The sequence below is a fragment of the Pezoporus flaviventris genome, unplaced genomic scaffold, assembly GCF_033815535.1.
Source record: "Pezoporus flaviventris isolate CSIRO_AGI_PZ_B2104156 unplaced genomic scaffold, CSIRO_AGI_Pfla_v1 ptg000047l, whole genome shotgun sequence".
In the NCBI taxonomy this organism is placed as follows: domain Eukaryota; kingdom Metazoa; phylum Chordata; class Aves; order Psittaciformes; family Psittacidae; genus Pezoporus; species Pezoporus flaviventris.
In genome coordinates this window covers 3,898,848-3,920,570 of record NW_026892595.1, presented here as the reverse complement: position 1 = coordinate 3,920,570, position 21,723 = coordinate 3,898,848, and the positions used below count along the sequence as shown (strand labels likewise).

At 39.8% G+C, this 21,723-nt stretch overlaps 1 protein-coding gene across 1 annotated transcript in view; it reads left to right on the top strand.

The window, feature by feature from the left end:
• The first annotated feature begins 450 nt into the window (after positions 1 to 450).
• PITRM1 (pitrilysin metallopeptidase 1) overlaps positions 451 to 21,723 on the top strand; it is a 29,251-nt gene continuing 7,978 nt past the window's right edge. Inside the window, exons 1-20 of the mRNA XM_061468043.1 lie at positions 451 to 601; positions 966 to 1,068; positions 1,907 to 2,013; positions 2,946 to 3,097; positions 3,521 to 3,635; positions 3,745 to 3,841; positions 4,190 to 4,350; positions 5,641 to 5,767; positions 6,464 to 6,552; positions 7,106 to 7,234; positions 8,985 to 9,098; positions 9,500 to 9,596; positions 14,369 to 14,503; positions 16,540 to 16,678; positions 17,788 to 17,904; positions 18,824 to 18,956; positions 19,649 to 19,769; positions 20,595 to 20,671; positions 20,981 to 21,146; positions 21,270 to 21,370. Of these exons, the coding sequence (XP_061324027.1) occupies positions 555 to 601; positions 966 to 1,068; positions 1,907 to 2,013; positions 2,946 to 3,097; positions 3,521 to 3,635; positions 3,745 to 3,841; positions 4,190 to 4,350; positions 5,641 to 5,767; positions 6,464 to 6,552; positions 7,106 to 7,234; positions 8,985 to 9,098; positions 9,500 to 9,596; positions 14,369 to 14,503; positions 16,540 to 16,678; positions 17,788 to 17,904; positions 18,824 to 18,956; positions 19,649 to 19,769; positions 20,595 to 20,671; positions 20,981 to 21,146; positions 21,270 to 21,370 (2,327 nt within the window). The 5' untranslated portion in view covers positions 451 to 554. The remainder of the gene's footprint in view (positions 602 to 965; positions 1,069 to 1,906; positions 2,014 to 2,945; positions 3,098 to 3,520; positions 3,636 to 3,744; positions 3,842 to 4,189; positions 4,351 to 5,640; positions 5,768 to 6,463; positions 6,553 to 7,105; positions 7,235 to 8,984; positions 9,099 to 9,499; positions 9,597 to 14,368; positions 14,504 to 16,539; positions 16,679 to 17,787; positions 17,905 to 18,823; positions 18,957 to 19,648; positions 19,770 to 20,594; positions 20,672 to 20,980; positions 21,147 to 21,269; positions 21,371 to 21,723) is intronic.

The window sequence follows — 21,723 nt, the reverse complement described above, 5'->3', positions numbered from 1 at the left end:
CATGTACCCGCACTTTCCTGGTGGGTACAAGGACATCCTGCGAATCTTCGCCGAGGTCCTTGTCATGACAATGACTGGGAGAAGTACATCTGTGTCTCTGCTAGCTTATCTAACCCATGCTGTCCCTGCACCTCCCTGGCCTTGTGCAGCTGATAAAGGCTCTGCACACACAGACAGAATTGCAGGATTAAAGCCTGGTTTATCTTCCCACTTACTCCTGTTTACTTATTTTCCTCGCAAAATCTTTGCATAAACATACTAAGATTCATTAGCAAGAAACGGGCAAGCAGAGATACAGCCCTTGACACATGTATCTGAATTGTCACGTTGGGGTTGAGCACCGCAACACACCATCGCCTCACAGCGGACCACCCCCACTGCGGCCTCCTCGCAGTGACCCTACCGCTGCCCTTCCCCCAAGACGGCTTCCGCAGCACGGGGCGGACCGCGGCCGGGCGGGTGGAGCCTCTCTCCGCCGCCAATGCGGGCGGGGGCCGCGGCGCCTGCGCTGGTACGGCTGTGCGGCCCGTCCTGTCCCAGTGAGGCACCGAGCCATGTGGAGCCGCTACCGGGCGGCTAGGGTGCTGCTGAGCCGCGGCCGGTAAGGACGAGGAGGGAGATGGGGAGAGCGGGTGGAGGCTCCGCGAGCCCTTCCTGGGCCTGGTGCTGCCGCGGCCCTGGCGGTCCCCTCGTTGCCGCCGCGGGCTCCTTCGCCCTCAGCCCAAGGACGGGGGCCGACGTGCTGTGTCCCTGGCAGGGAGCAGAGGCGCCGTGCGGGAGCTGGGCGGCCCCGCTCCTCAGGGCGGCTCCTCGCTGCGGGCTGGTGGGACTCCGGGCCGGGAGGCAGCCTGTTCCCAGCTGCCCCCGCCTCTGACCCCGGCACCGCGGTGAGGGCCGGTGTCTCTTTCGGTGATGTAGCACCGGTGGTGGGAGCGTGTTTGTCTGAAAGGGAAGTGTGCCTTCAGGTCTTCGGATCGGAAGTCGTGGAGATGGAGGAGCATTTCCGCTAATGAACGAGCGCTGCAGTACCGGGTGGGCGAGCAAATCCATGGGTTCACTGTAAAGCAGGTGAGCATCGACTTCCGCTTGTGCGTCCTCTGTGTTTGTGTATAGGTAAATGTTGCCTTGTCTGGAAAGCGCGTAAATGAGGCTAGGAGCTTCCCACTAATTATTGGCTTAGATGCTTTGGGTGGTCAGTTAAAAAAGTATAGTCGTTACTTGTAGTTGTCTCTCTGCAACCACATCCTTTAGGTAACATTAAGACATGTTCCTGTACGGATCTAGCTCTATGCTAAAGAAAATAACATGCCCCAGGAGTTTGCATGTCTGCCACAGATTCTGAGCATTTGGTGTGGTCTTCCAAAAGTCCTGACAGGTGACAATTTCACTGTGTGCTGCCTTATGAAATATATCTAATTAATATTTTATCTTCTAAGATGCTTTTAATACCTTTGTTAAGAACCTGCAGTGGGAATAATATGTCAAATTGCTTTCTGAAAGTAAAAAGCAGATGCAGAGTAGAGGTAATTTGCAAAAAGTGGTTGCTAGTGCCAGAGCTAGTGGTAGAACTGGGTTCATTGATACTTCTTTGGTTGCCCTAACCACTGGCATTTGAATGTATGCCTTTTCTGTGTATTTTTGATGGAATTGTTCAGGTCTACGTATCTATAGTAGAAGAGTATAGTTCTGTGGTTGTAGTCTTATTTTCATCGGTTCTTAAAATTGCATATTTTTTTCGTTTACATACGTATTTTTTTCTCCCACATATCACAGAAACAAAGAATTTATGTAACACTGTACATGGCAGTACTGTATACAGGATGAAACTGATCATTGCTTTATCATGCATGATTTATTTGACCTAGTTGCAGTCACACTGTAATGCAGATGTTTTCTTCCAATGCAGGTGACGGCTGTTCCTGAGCTGTTTCTCACTGCAGTGAAGCTTAGTCATGACAAAACAGGAGCCAGGTATTTACATGTGGCCCGGGATGACTCCAATAATCTGTTCAGGTAAAACATTAATACATGTTTAGCACATTTCATCTCATTAGCACCTTATAGTTTCTAAATTGGAATCCAGCTTCATAACTGGATTTTTCTGTGATAACAGAGGATAGTTCTTCCTTTGTGGGACTTGTTTAGAGTTTTTCACATTGAACAGGTGTCATGAGATCTGTTGTTTAGTGTGCTGCTCAAAACAGGGTCAACACTTAATTCAGGTGTGGTTCCTCAGACATTTATCCAGGTGGGCCTTGAAAACTTAAAAAAACTGAGATAATGCAAACTCTCTGGTCATCCCATTCCTAATGTTTGACTGTTGATATGGTTGGATTTTTTTGTCTGTATGATCGAGTTGGAACCTCCCTTGCTTCAGTTTATGAACGTTGTCTCTTGTCCTTCCATCAGGCATATCTGTGCAAAGAACCTGACTTCATCATCACTTTGTAGGTATTGGAAGGCAGCTATTTCCTTCTCCAGGTTAAATGAGCCCAATATATTCAGCCTCTTTTGCAGGGCATGTCTCCAGCTGTCTTTACAGCTCTACACTGAACTACTTCAGATTTCTTATAATTTCTTCTGCATTGGTGAGCTGAAAACTGGACTTTCTGATAAACTGCCTAATAGTTACAAGATGTAGACCAGTTCTTTTTTCCGTAACCTTCCATGAAGTTTTTTTTTTTGAGCCCTTTGGGTAAAAGAAATGTGTTTAGTTATGTGCTGAAAACTTGTGTATTACCTCCACAAAAAGACTTGCATAGGTTGTACATCCCCTGGAAGCGGTGACTGAGTACTCAAGAATCTTAAGAGCTCTGCATCCTCCTTTGTGTCATGTTAGCTACTAGAAGGTGATAACGTTCCTATAAATCACAGCTGCAGGTAGGAAGTGGGTTGATTTCTCATCACAAATAACTACATTCCCTTCTGTGCTCTCTGTCTTGCAGTATACAGTTCAGAACCACTCCAATGGACAGCACTGGGGTCCCTCATATTCTTGAGCACACTGTGTTATGTGGTTCTCAGAAGTATCCTTGCAGAGATCCTTTCTTTAAAATGTTAAACAGGTCACTGTCCACTTTTATGAATGCATTCACAGGTGAGCCAAGAGTAAATAATGCCACTTAAAGTGCAAGAGGTTTTATTGCAGTAGAGCTATCTGTTGGCTCTCTTAAATTTCTCTTTGAAGAGCCATTATTATTGTGAATGTTGTGAGATATTAAAAAACTAACAACGCAAGACAACAAAATAGTTCTGTTAACTTGGCACTTTACAAAGCCCCAGTAGAGCTGGATCTGTATAGTATACAACAATGGATTTAATTATACATGGTGAAAGCAAAGCTTTCATGGCAAAATAATTGCAGTGTTAAACTTCTGTGTATTTCTCAGCAAAAATGTTTCATTTAGTAAGTTTTTTCTCTTGCAGTTATTTATATGGATGAGAAATAAAAAATAAATGAGGGCAAAATGCATCTTAGACTTTCTAAAATTCTGATCTTTTTACATTTATTTATATACAGCTAGTGATTACACCCTCTATCCATTTTCAACACAAAATCCCAAGGATTTTCAGAATCTCCTGTCAGTGTACTTGGATGCAGCTTTCTTTCCATGTTTGCGGCAACTAGATTTTTGGTAAGATGTGGTCAACTTGAAGTATATGCAAGCTTTATATTTAAAAACAAGAAGAAAATAAAACTTTTGAACTCCCAATGCTTCCTGTTTGTTTTGTTTTTTTTTTCAGGCAAGAAGGGTGGAGATTAGAGCATGAGAACCCAGCTGATCCTCAGACACCTCTAGTCTTCAAAGGGGTTGTTTTTAATGAAATGAAAGGGGCATTTGTAAGTTTTGTGAATGTTTGGTTTGAGATCTTGTACATGGTGAAGTGGTTTAAGCTGCAGGTTATCAATGGCAGGCTATCAATATCAATTACCAGAGATTTCCATTCCTTCTTTATGGAATTTAAAGTCCTCTGTAAAGTTAACAGTCTGTTACATTGTCATTCTTAATGTTAGCCTGTCAGAAGTTTGTTTACATAGAAAAGAGCACCTTGTTTATGGACTACAGAACAAAATGCGCATTCGAGGAGTTCTTGTCCAAGTTAGAGCTCTGAGGTCTTATTATTGAGCACCTTTTATTTTTAAAATGTTTTAATGACTTTTACTAAAATGTGGTGTTTTCATCTTAAGACAGATAATGAGAGGATATTTGCGCAGCACCTGCAGAATAAAATCCTACCTGATCACACATACGGTGTAATATCTGGTGGAGATCCATTATGTATTCCCGATCTTACGTGGGAGCAGCTTAAACAGTTCCATGCAACACATTATCATCCAAGCAATTCCAGGTATCTGAAATTTGTGACTAATATTCTAGGCTATGTAGTGTGTTAGCACTCTGTGAGTGTGTTTGTGAGGGGAAAACCAGCAATACAAAACCAGCAGTATATTCATTTGGCCAGCAACTTAAGTAACCTATGGCCTACAGTAATTAGGACAGCACTAAAGCAATGAATTGCTCTAAGAAGAGCAATGAAGGGTGGATTGGAGGCATGTAACAGATAGGGCTGACTTTCTAGAGCTCATTTTCCTGTTTGATTATGAGGATCTGTTTGGGAGATTTTTGTATGCAGCTGTTTTACCTTGAACTCATGGGTTGTGGGGGAAGTGGAGTGAGCATATTAAAAAATATTTGTCAATAATGTTAGGGAGTTATGATACACTTAGTACAGATGGGTCTAGGGGTTCCTGCCCTCCTTGAAGTCAACACAGATTAAGTTATAAAAAGGAGATCCAAATGAATGGCTTCTCATTTGCTTCTGAATCACATATTACTGTACCAGGTTCTAAATAGTGGATATTCATTTGAGTCAGATACTAATTCTGTTGGTACTAATAAGGTATTTAAGCTAAAAGTCAAATTGAAAGTGATATGCAGGAAAATCTATAGTACTATTGTTTCTTCTCTGCCAAAGTGGTTGTCAGTCTTAGTCTGATGAATTCACTTATGGAACATCAATTTGTGTCATGATGATGAATCGCCACCCTTCCTTTACTCATCCCAAGTATTCTGCTGTACCTATGTTTAGATTTTAATGGGGGAGTAAGATTCACCTGGGACATAGAATAGTTAGGGTTGGAAAGGACCTTAAGATCATCTAGTTCCAACCGCCCTGGCATGTGCGGGGACACCTCAGACTAAACCAGACCTCATACTCATGTTTAATCCAGTGGAAATCATCAGTGTTTCTTGCAGGCATGGGAATGCGCACGGTAGACTGACCCACAGAGCCCAGGCATGTTTTATAGATCTGTCAAGATGCGGATCACAGTATTTTATACATGATGTGTGAGGACCACAGTAATTTTGTCTTCTAAAACTTCAGAAAAAAACCCCAAAACTGGGATTCTGGCTTCAATTATTATTTTTTTCTTGGGAGATTATATATTGTTGCAACTAAACAAATTCTAGTTTTTTGTGGCTCCAGAGCATAAAACAGAAGCTGGGAAATGTGTAATCTACTGGGAGATCTGTGCAAACTGGTGGGTCTTTAATGTAGGAGAATATGAAAAAAGCTGTTACTGTAAATTTCATGTAAAATCTGTTACTTAATATCAGTTTTTAATCTGAAATGCAGATTTTTCACTTACGGTAATTTTCCACTGGAGCAACATTTGAAACAAATACACGAGGAAACACTGATAAAATTTGACAGAATTGAGTCAAATACTGACATCCCGAAACAGAAACTGTGGGAAAAGCCGGTAAGTAAAAATAAAAAAGAAATAAACAAAAAGAAGTGGTACACATCCAATCTTGAAATTGCAGAACATAGATATAACAGGTTAATATTTTAGCCCAGGCTACTGGTGTTGCTTTTTTGTTTAGAAGTGTGTTTGCGTATAAATGAGCTGAGGCATTTTTAGGTTTGATTACAATAGGGAAAAACTGCAGTTATTTTCAAGTTTCAGTAATGTAATGATTGTGTGCAGTTGTTTATTTTTCTTATTTACAGTTTTCAAGTCCTTCTGAAGCTTTTACTAATGGAAAACATTTAGTGCTACTGATACTGATAGAAATATTGGTACTTAGTGTCAGAAAATATGCCTTCTAATGGTACCTAAGCTCTCAAACATTGGTGTAAAAAGTACTTTTTTCCATTCTTTTCCTTCTCTGCACCTCTCCCCCGCCCCTTTCCTTCCTGGCTTGTCCAGAAGTCTAAGCATTTCTTTGAAACCCAGCTCAGAGTGTTAATTATGGCCAAATTTTCTTGAGCCTCTCATCTGTTCTCCGTCTGTAAAAACTGAGATGCCAGTCGTATTTTTTAGGATATTCTATTAGTGTATTTAATCATGAATATTTAACTTAGTCATGAGTATCTGTATGCGAGCAGTCATTTTTTATTTGTAACTTCTGCTCTGAGTTCAGTCTGCATCAAAGGTATTTATTATATTTTACAGAGAGAACACAGTGTAACATGTGGCTTAGATTCATTTGCTGCAGATCCTTCCAAACAAACAACTGTCAGTGTGAGCTACTTGTTGACAGAGTAAGTATATCAAAATGAAATTCTGAATCAAAGGCTCATTTTAGAACTTTAGGCAAGATGCACCATGTTTCATGTTCTCCAGTCCCTCTTCATAAATGTCATCTTTAAGGTAAATAATGCCATGGGAAAGCCAGACACATCCTGCTTTAGCAAATGAAAGTTCAGTTGCTAAGCAGAAATTTTCCTGTCTTTTTCTTCGGCAGATGGATATAAAGAAAGCTAAAATTACAGAATCGTTCAGTGGATTAGGCTATTGGGAACAATCGCTTCCTGTCTTTCAATTTCCTGCCATGTGCAAGCTTTTCCATATGACCTACTGCTAACTTTACCCTTGCAGCCTAATTCAACTTGCTTTAATTCTAGTTACAAGTGAAAGATGCAGAACTTTCTTACTTCCCCAAGGTTTGGTGCAGTGTTTATAACTGACAGTTACTTCTGCCTCACATCTTCTGCATTGTTTTGTAGAAATAACTCTTTTGAAATTAACTCAGTGATGCTGAGTGTCACATACTCATAGCTTGATGCTTTTTAAGAACTATTAATTTTTCTTCAGTATTACAGACACTTTTGAAACATTCACACTAAGCCTGTTGTCTTCACTGTTGGTTGATGGGCCAAATTCTCCTTTTTACAAAGCCTTAATTGAGTCTGGTGTTGGTACAGATTTTTCTCCTGATGTTGGGTAAGTGTCACCATTTATATTTCTATAAGCAGTATTAGGAAAGTAAAAAACTGGTACTATGTTGTGAGAAGTCATCTCTCATAAGTCAATTTATGCTAGAATAATATTTAAATATTAAAACATCCTAAGAGTTTTTATTGCTGATCTATAAAGCATTCTCAAGTGTAATTTTCGGCTTGTCAAAATAATTTGATAGAAGCTATGTTAGTTTAAACTAATTTGTGCTGTTTAAAGCTTATGAACAAGAAAATGTGTAGATAAGAACATGGCATACATTCAGTGCCCTAATTTGCTTGGGATTTTCATCTTGGCCATTTAGTACTACTTAGAAGAGTTTGCTAGCTCTTCTGTGTACTGTGCTATCTTTGCTTTTTTGCACAATTTGGTGCCATTAAGTTGCCATTGCCTTGGTACAAAAGGGTATTTCTGCCAGCACTTACTTATTCAAGCTATAGCTTTTGCAGCCAGTCTTCTAAGCAAACTTGGTGCTGCAGACTAAGGGGGGTGGATTGTCTTCACCTAACTACACACTCAGCTGCTCATTGTAGCTTGCCTTTATCATCAGCATAAAGCAAGCAGTGCTTTCAGGGTGTGAGTCATCTGATTTTTTGCTTCATGATGACAAAAATAATGCCTTTGTCTCCACTGACTGTCTTTAAATGTTTGGTTGGGAAACCTTAATATATTCATCTCTGATTTTAATGTCATACTCTGCCTGGCTTGAACTGTCTCTGTGTGAAGTCATGGGCTTCTTGCAAGTCCTGTGTCATGCATGACAGTGCCATGCAGGCATCTTAACTTTACAGAGCATGGCAGTAGAAATCTATCCTTAGACAATGAAATAGTGATTGAGTTGTATATTTTGTCAGCTGAGCCTCTTCCAGGTTGACTACAGTAATATGGGGTTGGACTGTGTAGTGAGTTGGCTTTAATTTGCCTTAGTGACTGCTGAGGGATCAGTGTAGAATACGTTTGAGTCCAGAGATCAGTGTTCAAGAATCCAGCACCTGAGTCTGCCGTTGAATTCTTTCTGTGGTTTTAAGACATGGAATAGTGGGTGTTTAGAGTTTAGATAAAATTAGCTGTCCCAGCCAAAACCAGGACAATGCTTTTTTGTTTTCTGGCTTTGGTTCAAACTGCTAGGTGTTCTGTATTTGTGCAAGTGTCCATTCGTCTCTGTAAAGATGAGCTCTTAGGATTAACCACGCCTGACAGCTTGGACAAAATTATATTTACTTCTGTGGGTTTAAGTACTACTGAAAAATAATTGCAACTAACATGGAACACTTCATTCACCTTTACCACTTACTTTACAAGCACTGCTTTAAAAGTACCATTCCACTCAGCTGCTTAAGTATAATGTATGTTTGGCATCACAGGCAGCCAAAATTTTCACCTTGAAACCAGACACTTTTTTTATCTGAATGACAAGATGAAATCTTTTTTATATGGATGGCAAGATGAACAGAAAAGACCAGCTTTTCTTCCATAACTGTTTTTTGTTTCTCTAATATCATATGCTGTATGTAGTCTTAACAGTGGCTGCTACTACTGAAACTGAACAAAAAAAAATGCTTTTAAGTTCCATTTCTTACCTCTTTGGTAATTATTTTTCTTTCTGTCTAGTTTTTAAAATGCTGCATGTGTGTATGTGAAAATAATGGGTGTTTTCCCTCTCTTTTGCCTTTGTTAGCAGGTTTAATGTTTAAGTTGTAGTACTTCTCTCCAAGTTGAATATGCTTTATTCTAGGTTTAATGGCTCAACAAGAGAAGCTTATTTCAGTGTGGGTCTACAGGGTATTGCTGAGAGAGACATTGATACTGTGAAGCAGATAATTGCCAGAACAGTTGATGATGTTATTGCGTGAGTAATATTAAAGTTTTGAGAATAGAATTAATTCTTTTCTACATTTTTTTTACAATTGGGTAGTAATAATGATATACAGGCATATATATAATAGCATACCTTAAAAATTTAGTTATAGTAAAATAAATGCACCACTGTTCAATACTCTCAAAACTTGCATCTGCCACTTCCTCTATTGTACCATATTCATCAGCATAACCTTCAGTTTAATGATATTAGTGCAGTTTCACTAAATGACACAGCATGATAAGATTATTTCATATCAATTTTAATTCAGTGTGGAAGGCATTATGTTGTAATGCTTTTTTTATCGATGTTATAATTCATTTTCATAACTTCACTTAAAGTGATTAGTGTTAATGGATATGGTTTCCTTCTCTCATCACCCCTTCCCAAAGGAAAGGATTTAAGGAAGATAGGATTGAAGCTCTACTTCACAAAATTGAAATCCAGCTGAAGCATCAGTCTACAAGTTTTGGACTTGCCCTGACATCTGTAAGTCCGTACATGTGCCTGTGTGAGGTGTTTTTTTAGGAATGGATAAGAAATCTACTGTCTGTGGCTTTAAAAAATAGGGGGTCATTTTGTAAATTTTAACTTAAGGGCTTTTTCTTTGTCATCTGAGGTATATCTTTCTTTCTTCTATTCAGTAGCCTTTAAGTTATCACTGGATTCCACACTATATGACTTAAGCAAGCAGTGAGCTTGTTTTCTTTGCCTGAATAGTAGATTTAATTGCAGAAGCACTGATTACCTCTGCAGGAGGCATGCCATACTGGCTCTTGTAACTATGTTTTAGCTAGATGTCTGTGTATTTTTAAAAATCAAATAGAAGGCCCGTATTTTTCTATGGAATTTAGGGTTGTATTGTTGTAATTTAATTTCATGATTCACAAGTGAAAATACACTAATTCAGTTCTTGGCATCAAATTTTTATACCAAAGCTCTACCAGAATTTGAGACAAAGCTGTTACAGAAACATATTCCACAGCAGAATGCGGTGTCTTTGTAAGTCTGCAAGTCATTGGTAAATTTGGGAATGAGCTGCAGTATTTGCAATCAGTTTGGAAATTGGGGTTTCCTGCTGCCCCTTGTTCTCCAGCGTCCTCTGGGTTTTTTTTCTGCTCTACAGCAATTTCAGTTGCTTAGCAGCTCATTTGCTTTCTGTCTCTCAAGTGTTCATCATCCTCAGCATGAACAGGAGTTCATTCCTTTGCTTCTTTACGTAACTTTGTATGCCAGAGCCCTGGATTAATGTGAGACTTACAAATGGGGGAGCACAACCAAGAGCTGTTTCAAATCAGATTGCCATACAGTGAAACAGATTGTGGATATTTAATTGCCTGTCATGTTTCATAGTAGGATCTGGTAAAATGCCTCACTTTGATAGCCAGCACTTCCTAGCATGTTTTCAGATTGTGCGAGTTACTGTGACTGATGAAATATTTATGCATATATTTTACCTTTCAACATTAAGTCCTGAAGTTGTTTCAGTTATTAGGACTTAATTCTACAACAGAAAGCTCTTAAACCATTGTTGCTTTTAAAGACCAGTCATGCAGCATTTGGCGTTAATATTCCCATAGAGGACGGTTATACTTCAGTTTGCTTCCTTGAGGTCATGTTTTAGAAGCTGACCTTGAAAAGGGCGTGAAAGGGACCTAGTTATAACTAATTATGGAATTGCAGCATGGTTTGGGTTTGAAGGAACCTTTAAAGATCATCTGGTTCCAACCTCCCTACCATGGGCATGGCCATCTTCCACTAGATGCCATCCAACCTGGCCTTGAATGTTTCCAGTGATGGGGCATTCAGAACTTCTCAGTGCAACCTTTTCCAGTGTCTCACTGCCCTCATTATGAAGAATTTCTTCCTTACGTCTAATCCAAATCTACCCTCTTTCAGTTTAAAACTGTTGCAGCTTGTCTTGTGAGTACAGGCCATGGTTAAAAGTTTCTGTCTTTCTTAAATGCTGCCTTCATATATTGAAAGGCTGCAATAAGGTCTTCCCTGAGCCTTTTTCTTCAGGCTCAACAATTCAAGTTGTCTCAGCCTGTCCTCACAGGAGAAGTTCTTCAGCCTTCTGATCATTTTTGTGGCCCTCCTCTGGATCTGTTCTAACAGGTCAATGGCTGTCTTGTGCTGTGGGCCCCCGAGCTGGATGCAGTATTTCAGGTGGTGTCTCATGAGAGTGGAGTAAAGAGGGAGAATCGCCTCTCTCAGTTTGCAGACCACGCTTCTTTTGTTGCAGCCCAGGATATGATTAGCTTTCTGGGCTGCAAGCAGACACGGCGGCCTCATATTCAAATTTTCATCTACCAATATCCCCAAGCCCTTCTCTGCAGGGCTGCTTTCAAACCACTCATCGCCCAGCTTGTACTGATTACTGGTCATTGCCCCAGCGTAGGTGTGGAGATGCTACCAGATTAGTGGGGCACTGTTTGCCTTTTATGAAGCCATATTGGCTATCACAGATGACAGCGTGTGTGATTTTAAATGTCATGTGGTAAAAATTCTCTTAACTTCCATGCTGTATTCCAGTGCTGTGCAAGCTTTAAAATTAGGACTTTTCTGTGTGTGATTTATTGATTTTAGACACAACACCATAGGTGAACCGTTGACTGAAAGGTGGGGCTGAGAATCTTAGTAAATGGGATAATATCTGAGTAGTAGCCAGTCGCTAGAGGTGTTCTCCAGGGCTCAATTTTAAGGTCAGTTCTGTTCAATGTTTTTATCAATGACCTGGACACAGGAGTTGCGTGTACACTAAGGGCATTTGCTGATGATACTAAATTAGGAGGCATTGTTGATTCCTTCAAGAGTAAAGAGGCCTTACAGAGAGATCTTGATAGATCAGAATGCTGGGCAATCACAAACTGTATGAAATTCAATAAGGACAAATGTGGATTCTGCACCTGGCAAGGTGTAATCCTGGATGTACATATAGACTAGGGGGTTAGGGTAGAGTGCAGCCTTTCAGAAAGGGCCTGGAAACATTCAAAATCAGGTTGGAAGGGGCTCTGAACAACCTGATCTAGTTGAAGGTGTCCCTGCTCGTTGTAGGGGGGTTGGACTAGGTGACCTTTAAGGTTCCATTCCAACCCAGACTACTCTATCATTCTATGATCAAAGGGATCTGGGGTTTTTGTTGACAGTAAGTTCAGTATGAGTCACATAAAGGCAAAAAGGACCAGCCATATGCTGGGGTGTATTAATGACAGTATAGTTAACTGGTAGAAATAAGTGGTTGTCCCACACTCAGCACTGATGTGTTGTCACCTTGAGTACTGTGTGCAATATTGGGCTCCGCAATACAAGCACGTAACAATATCAGAACACGTCCAAAGGAGGGCAGCAAAGATGCTGAAATGACTAGAGGGCATGACTTACATGGAGCTGCTGAGGATACTAGGTTTGTTCAGCTTAGAAAAGAAAAAAAATGAGGGGTGACCTCATTACTGTCTATAACTCCCTCAGGAAGAGGAGCAGGAGGTATTGGGGTATTCTCTCTGCTGTCCAGTAATAATAGGACAGGAGGAAATGGCTTCAAGCTGCATCAGGGAAGTACAGAGTGGGTATTAGGAAAGAGTTCTTCACAGGATGGGGAAGGACTGGAACAAGGTCCTCAGGGGTACTGGTTTGGGCTGGGATAGAGTTAAATCTCTTCATAATAGCTTGTATGAGGGTATGTTTTGGATTTGTGATTAAAAACGCTGTTGATTACACAGGGATGACTGCTGCTGAGCAGCAATTACACAGAGCCAAGGCCTTTTCTGCCTCTCACCCCACCAGTGAGGAGGCTGAGGGTGCACAAGGAGTTGAGAGGGGACACAACAAGGACGGCTGACCCCAACTGACTCAGGGGATATCGCATTCTATTTGACATCATGCTCATCAGTAAAGGTGGAGGAAAGGGAGGGATGTTCATGGTGATGGTGTTTGTCTTCCTAAGTAAATGTTACACTTGATGGAGCCCTGCTCTACTGGAGATACCTGAACACCTGCCTGAACACAGGAAGTGGTGAATGAATTCCTTTCTTTGCTTTGCTTGTATTTGTAACTTTGCTTTACCTATTAAACTGTCTTTATCTCAACCCATGAGTTTTCTCACTTTTACCCTTTTGCTTCTTCCCTGCATCCTGTGGTGAGTGGAGGGAGTGAGCAGCTGTGTGGGGCTGGGCTGTTGGCTGGGGTTAAACCATGACACCAAGAAAGTGGTCATGGCCTGTCAGTGTTCAAGAAACATTCCGGCAATGCTCTTAGATACATGGTTCAGCTTTTAGGTTACTTAGTGAGAACCAGAACTGAGTTGTTGTAATGACCCCATGGAAGCCTCAAATGAGGTGGCTTTTATTTCAAAGTGATTAACTTGAGTGTAGTCTAAAATTTAACTTTCTTTAAAACACATTAGGGAATTTCCACAGAATAGATAATAATAGATATTACTTTAAAAGTCTGGAAGGCTTTTGATACCAGCTTGTAACTAAAGCAGTAAGGTGGTTTTGACAGTGCAAATGCATTTGTTTTCTATATGCTTTTAAGGGCTTTTCTCTTTCATATGTCTTGGAATTTTTTATTCTGCTTTCATTCATTTTTACTGCACTCATATGGGGTAGAAATGGAGAAGGTTTTGATAACTTGCCCTGTGATGTGTTTGAATAACTTTCAATAGCAACTTGAGCAAACGTAATAGTCTCAAACTAAAGAATAAAACTAGAATAAAAATCCTTCCAAAAGAAGTATCCTGGGGATATTTCTGGTTATTTAGTGTCTTCTTTCTCCAAAGTCCCAGCTACATTACATTTTTGAGTTACCTTTTTATAAATCATTTCATCTGATACATTTAATGGGTAGACTGTAAAATTTATGTACTGCTTTGTCTTGAACACCTGTTTCTTTTCTCCTTCTTTCTTGGGCTGAAAAATGAATTCATTTTAAATGGGAAGGAGGAAAGAATATGATTGATTTCCAGAATACAGATATACACATGTAAGCATAACAAAGAAGGAAAAGAAAAAAAAGAAGGTGGTTTGGTATGGTAAAATTAGAAGATAGAATAGGGGACAGATGATGATGAAGTATAGTCCTTTAATCTGAACAATGATTTCAGCTGCTTTTCCTTTTTTGCCTCTCCAGATATATAGAACTACTCATTATATGTCTGCTAGTCAAATATAAATGATAAGGTGGTTTTGGAATACAGATTTTGTCAGTTATAGAAATGCAGATGGATTGTCCTGCTTACCTAATTAATCTTTCCTATTCAGTATATAGCCTCCTGCTGGAATCAAGATGGGGATCCAGTGGAGCTTCTGAAGATTGCAGATAAAGTCTCTCGGTTCAGGCAGTGCCTTAAAGAAAATCCCACATTTCTTCAGGAAAAAGTTAAAACATATTTTAAGGTAGGCAAACTTATAGATAAGTGTCTTTGGTATTAATTTTTAAATCACTGTTTTACCTTTAAAAATTAAACTCAAGGGTAATTTCTTATAACCGTATTGCATATTTGAGATGCAGATGAACAGCAGCACTTTTAGTGAGACATGTTAACTTTAAATAGTTGAAATGGAAAAAATTGTATGGTTGGACATTTGAAAACATACATGTTAGAACATTGGTAAAACACACCAGTGTTTTACTGAACTGTAGAGCCTGATGCTACATGAGGGTTTCCTAATGAGAAGCTCAGATGTGAACAGAGAGTTACAGACCTAGTTATGTGTTTCTTAGTATTGGCATAGCAAGATGTATCTCTTTCCCCTTGAAAAAGTAAGACTATTCTAGTGCTTGTCATGTTCACTGAACTGCTGTCTGAACTGTGTTGTCAGTTCTGATTGCTTTCTGCTTGTTTTCTTGTTTTCCCCTCCATACGTTCTTGAAGAAATAGAAATGGTGAAGGCATTATAACATTGAATAGTCCTGAAGACCTGAACTAACTAATGTCAGAAAGAAAAAATCCAATGATAACAATGCAAAAGTGGTGGGTTTTTTTTGGTGGTGATTTTTTTTTTTTTTTTTTGTTGTTGTTGTGATTTTTGGTTTTGTTTTCCTGAGGGGTGGGGTGTTTTTTGGTATTTTCTGTTGATTTATTTTTTATTTGCCTTTCCTTTTGTGGATATTTTTTTCCTTTTTTTGTTTGTTTTTTCTTGATGGTTTTGGTTTTTTTTTGTTTTTTTTTTTTTTGTCTTTGGCCTTTTTTCCTTTTTCTTTTTTCCCCAGTCAAATTGTTGAAGCTGTTCTGAAGTGACTGCCAACCTGATTTAATAGTGAGTGGGTGCTGGTTCTCCTATACTCAGACAAGAGGCAATGGCATCGATTTAAATCTGTTTTCATAGAGGCATTATTAGTGTCTGAAAGTAGTAGAGAGCTGTTAAGGTTTTGGATTTTGTAGGGAAGAAACACAGGTGCAGTATTTTTGAGAATGTCCTTTACTGTGCAATTCTGACAAGGGACCTAATGCAAAAATATGACTGGGTAGGAAGCAGCAAGAATAGTTGGATGTTCTTACATCAGAAGATTACACTCTGTGAACATTGTACCTGGACATAAATAAAGCAGGAAGGCTAAGAGTGAGGGAGAGAATGCTGTTCATCCTGTCCATTTTATTATGCTTGGATAATTTTGAATTTCCCTCTTCAACTCCATAGTCAATCAGTTTTCCATAGTCTTTGTACATAAGCATAGGAGAGATACTCATAGAACAGAGTCTGGTTACATTGTCCCAAAGTAATATCAGTGTCTGTCAGTGACAGATGTTGCTGTTTGACTCCTACTTCAAAATGGGCAGTCACTGTCATTTGACTGGCCTCCCAGTACTATATAAATGGAAGCTGCTTGAGTAATTTTGTTATTAAAATTCCACAGTCCGGTATAAACAAAGAGAAATTCAACAGCAGTTGTGACACTTTCATAATGCAGAGAGTTCTCTGGCAGTAAGACTGATGTAAAGCATTTCTGAGCAGGATGAGGCATGCACGTTTTGCATCATATGGAATCTCTATGCACTCAAGCTTGGGCAGGTTTAAAGAGGTGTTTAATGCAACCCTCCTGCATTTAACCAGATTCCCCATCTTGGAACATTCTCCAGATAAAACTTGGGGCATGCTTCTCTGTTGTGTTATGTACGGTTGTTTAACTTTGATTTAATTAAACTAATGAGTACTGTTGAGGGATTCTGACTCTATACTAAAACTTCACAGGAGGTTGTTCATGCTCGTTCTTGTGGTGAGCTGCCTCTCTTCCCCACCCTTGCAGCAGGCTGTTCTGTATGAAATGAAGAGTTCAGGTTGCCTGTTTGTGATACTTTTGATAATATGCAAGCCAAATGATGCACAAGACTGCTTTTTATCTGCTGATGATGAAGCAACAGTCTGAGGCAAAACAGGAGGCAGTTGCCCTCAAAATTAATAATGCTTTGTTTTGTGATACATTTCTGCAGGATAATCCACATAGATTGACTCTGACAATGAGTCCAGAGGAAAACTACCATGATAAACAAGCAAAAATGGAAGCAGAAAAGCTGGAAAAAAAGGTCAATGCTCTTTCTGAAGAAGAAAAAACACAAATCTTTGAAAAAGGTTAATGTGGTTTTTCATATTTTCATTTGGATAACTGCTTAAAAACACAGCCAGTTCTTTTAGCTGTTCTGTAGAATATCTCCAGTTCTCAGGCAAGTCCAGCATTTGCTTTGAAAGGGGTGGTATTTTTTCTTGGAAGTTTGTGTATATGTGTTATGGGGCTTTACAGTCAGTATTTATACTGTAGTGTATGATCGATATGTTTCATTTTTTTCAATATGCAAAACCAGAATGATCAATGTCTCCACTAGGGTAGAAGAAAGGAAATTCTTTCACAGTACTGATCTGCTTATTCTTTCGCATATTAATGTGCACTAAATATGAGATAATTTCCACCATTTACCTTGAAACTGTTATTTATTTTTGAGCATACAAGGTCTGCCCTATGCTCCTATAAAATTCCTATTTTGTAGTTTTGTTTCTTATTTTCTGTACTTAAAAAGCCATTGGTGGGTTGTGTTTAACTTACTCTGGGCAATAACGTAAACTTGGATACCTTGGGTAGTCATCTGGTTTTGTGAGAGCAGTGATCTGATCACAGAAATCCTCCAAAATAGTGGCGTTAATCTTCTGAAGTCTTCTGAATCTTTGCTACCAGGCAGGGGATAGAGGAGCAGAAAATCAGATGAGTCTTACTTATGAAGGTAAATTAAAGAGTACTTAGAGGTAGCCAGCTGGAAACTGAAAGGCTGAAACGTAAAACACAATTTAGCTGCATCAGTGTACTGACAGAGCACTTCAGTAAGAACTGGGAGGAGCAGCTTAGGAAGGAGCTTCTTACCTGCAAGTTCTGGAGTTGTCTGGGTTGGTGTTTGCAGAGCTGGGTGACAGATGTTACTTCTTCTAAGTCTAAATTGCATGTTACTGCAAACAGAATATGAAGGGCACATTGGAAAGAGAATTTACAAAGATAGAGTGACTGTTCTGTTTGTTGTTGTGATGTGGTAATCTGCAGAATTTGTTTCAGTAAAATATTTGGAAGAATTGATAGAAAAGTCTAAACTCCAGACTCTTGTGGGTTTTTTCTAATCTGCATTACTGCAGTAGGTTTTGACAGCACTTTCACTAAAAGCTGAAAATGACAAACTGGTATTCTGTCACCTTACTAGGTTTGGAATTAATTGCTCTTCAGAGCAAACCTCAAGATACCTCTTGTCTCCCAGCTCTGAAAGTGTCTGACGTTGAACCCAAAATCCCATTCACCGTGCTGGAAACCACGCTTGTAGGTTGGTGTAACCACTGTTTTGTCCTCAAAAGAGCAGCACTGTTGGGTTGTTGCCCAGCTTTTCCTCCTTTTTCACTTTGCAGAGCGTGTGTACTCAGTTTGTTGTGCATAGTTATAGTCCATTTCCTCTAGTCTGGCAGTAGGCTTCTGATGGCAGCAAGCTCCCTGCTTCCTGCCCTGACGCACGGGCAGAGGAACCTCTAGGTGGCATGCTCCACCGCTCTTGAGCAATCTCCCATCTTACCATAGACTTACTCAAGGTGCAGCGCTGCTGGCAGCTTGCACATGGAGCCTTCATTACTGCTCTCCCTGCCTACCCATTTCTTACAGAATGCGATGTACAGGAGCTATAGGAAAAAAATAAATTGTCATTCTTCATAACTGCAGTGCCAGTTTCTCCCTGCTTTGCTGGTGGCTACCCTGTGGATCTCAATTTTTTTACAGTTCTGTCAGTATCTTGCAGGTAATACTATTCTATAGCGTATTTCTAGCATTTTCCTGCAAAAATTGCCAGCAGGTGTCAAGTACTGTATAATTTTGATGCCAAAATGACCTGCTTTTGTGAAAATGCTAGAGTGTATATTCTAATGCCATAACTTAGAATGTACAGTGTAGGAACTTGCTTTCCTCAACCTTTGACATGATGAAGGCAAAAAATAAGGGAGAAAAATTCACTTTGAGTGTTACCTCTAAAATGTGGCCTCCGACAACAGACTTCTCTCTTCAAATTGTCCAGGTATGTATTACCTTACCATGAATAGAAACAACAACCCCCTTTAGTGCAGCTTTCAGTGTAATGGGAAAGTGCCAACAGAAAATAACTCTTAATGGGAAGATATTGTAAGAAATTTTTTTGCTTTTATGTGTTTTATAGTAGGAAGCTATTGGTTGATCTTTGCTTTTTTTTTTCTTATCCCCAGCTGATGAAACCCCTGTCCAGTACTGTGCTCAGCCAACCAATGGGGTGGTTTATTTCAGAGCTGTTTCCAGCTTGAACACACTTCCTGAGGAGCTCAAACCATATGTGCCGCTCTTCTGCAATGTCATTACAAAGTGAGAGGTTTACTTTCTCAGAAGCTGAAGCAACAGGCTGTATTATAGCTTACTGAAATAATAGAGGTTTTAATAATTTCAACATCTGTCCTTGGTATACAAGGGAAGTGCTGGTAAGCTGGTGTCCTGCAGAAACAGTAGTGTTCCCTCTTCCCTGCAGAGTTGCCAGCTCCTTTCCTCTTCTTCGTCAGTCTCTGCATTGCCTTGTTCCTTCATATTAACATAAGCATTCCCTGAACAGATTGGAAAATCCATAGAAGTGAAAAATAGCCTAGCAGAAATTAAGGTTTTCACTTGGATAGATTTTTAGTCTTAATTTCAACATGTACTCACAGAAACACTAACCCTATCAGAGAGGCAAGAGTGGCATAGAGCAGACCAGGTGACCTGAGCTGGAGGAATCTGTTCTTTTTATTGGTGATAACAGTTTATGTGATGTTTTTAATTTTCGATATAGATGTTGGCAGCAAGCCTGTACATAAAGCACACTTTTTAATACACCCTTTTGATGCTTTAATTGAAGAGCTTGGCGTGAAGGTTTTATAACTTGTAAACTATTATGATTGCTTGATAATGCCCTAGTTGTTTAGTTGTTAAATTAGCATTGGCCTAAACAGTCTTCACAAATACCGTATGGATTCAGGTTTTGTCATACACTGGAAATGGAAGTAAATCTCTCCTGTTTTTCACAGGATGGGATGTGGAGCCCTTGATTACAGGGAACAAGCCCAGAAAATAGAACTAAAAACAGGTGGGATGTCTGTCAGCCCACATATCATTCCAGACGATTCACACCTGGATGTGTATGAACAGGTAAATTAATCATAAATGTCAAGATGTTGCACTTGCGATAACAGCTCTGTAGTTAACTGTCAGTCAGGGCTTCCAGGTGGAAGGTCAGCTAATATGCATTGGAAACCCTGTATGAAAAGAATTAGAAAAGTGCATAAAAGGACTGGTACTTTTTTTGTGTAAGGTTTAAATTGGACCATTACAGTGATTTCATATTTTGGCGTAGGGGGAGTGCTTGATCTGGTTATCCATTTTAAGGCAGTGCTCCACTAGCATCTGTCACCATGTATCTGAGTGCTGCAAAAAAATGTGGAAGCAGAAGTTAGAGAACAGAATGGTATGGTGTTACACATAGAGATGGCTGTTAAGTGCGTATGTCACTGCTGATGTGGTTCAGAAACATGGAACGTTTGCAAGGTCATTAGATCTTAGAATTGGACATAACAGTCCTAGGGTTTTCTCAGACTTGCTGGGAGTCTGCTGCTGTGGCCTGCTGCTCATGGATCCCAGAGCTGGGTGAGGGGGACTATTTTGCAGAAAGGTGCATCCCCAGAACAGTTTCATTTGTGCTTTACGTGAAAAATAAGAAATTCTTTTTCTAAACTGCTCCTTTCTGTTGAGGAGGAGGAAGTGACAAGCTTGCTTTGTGTGAAGAACAATCACATTTCATGTCTGCTCTGATTTTAGTAGCACAGCCTGCCTTAAAGTGGTTTTGTGATGTGTAGCGTTAGGTTGGCATCATTGTATCACTTCCATTTAAAAGTTACTGTGCATTTCACAGGCCATTGCTTTGGTTGTGTTGTGTGAAGGGTTTTTTTTGTGTTTTGTTTTTATTTTTTCCTTCAGGGTGTGCTCTTTTCATCTCTGTGCTTGGATAGAAATCTGCCAGACATGATGCATTTATGGAGTGAAATATTTAACAAGTACAGTACATGGGGCTTCATTTGTTTGTGTTTTTGCATGTGTTTTGGGGTTCTCTTTTTCCCTCTTCCCCCAACCATTCTCCTCTTAGAGATCCTACTTTGGGATTTCTTTTTATAGCTATATCTTTAGTGGCTCTCAGTTTCTAAACCTAAGTATTCCATCATTTGCATGACTGTATAGCGGATTAAATGGACAACCAATAGTTTAAAAGCTGTTTGTTGAACTTGGGGTGATGGATGATTCAGTATTATAAATTCCATTGGTATGCTTTTGCATCAGATCCAGAGACCGCTTCTACTCTTTTTCAGCCCCCGATTTGAGGAGGAAGAGCATTTTAGAGTGCTGGTTAAGAAGACTGCCCAGGAGCTGTCAAATGGGATTCCAGACTCAGGGCATTTATATGCCTCTATTAGAGCCAGCAAAAACCTTACATCTTCTGGAGAACTGCAAGAAATGTTCAGTGGGATGGATCAGGTGAAGAGGTTGTGGTGTCCTTCAGCAAGGCCCAAATCCTCAACTTTGGAACTACAGTGCTTGGTTTTGCATTTCTTCTATTTGGCTTAATCTGAAGTCTTCTTGCCTTCTCTTCTTGCACAGGTGAAGCTAATGAAGAGAATAGCAGAAACGTCTGATATTAAACCAGTACTACGCAAGCTACCACGCATTAAGAAGTATTTACTAAATAGTGACAACATTAGGTGAGTTCCAGCTAAAAAAAGAAAAGGGACATTTTGGTTAAAAAGAGGCCACGGCTTGTGAATATGCATTTTGTGGTTCATGGAATACTGAGATTTTGTGAAACAGGTTGTCTGTGGGGAAAAGTACAGAAATGTTACTAGTTTAAGTTCTCCTTATTTACAAGGTAGTAGCTGTGGCTTATTTTGTTCAATATTTAACAGGTGTGAGAAACTTAAGGTAAATTTTATGTGTACCTGTTATACCAAAGTGTGCAAATGGCTTTTTCTGGGATTTTATAGAAATACTCAAAATTGTCCCCTCCCCATACCCCCCCCCTTTTTTTTTCTTTACACATGCCCATTGAACAAATATG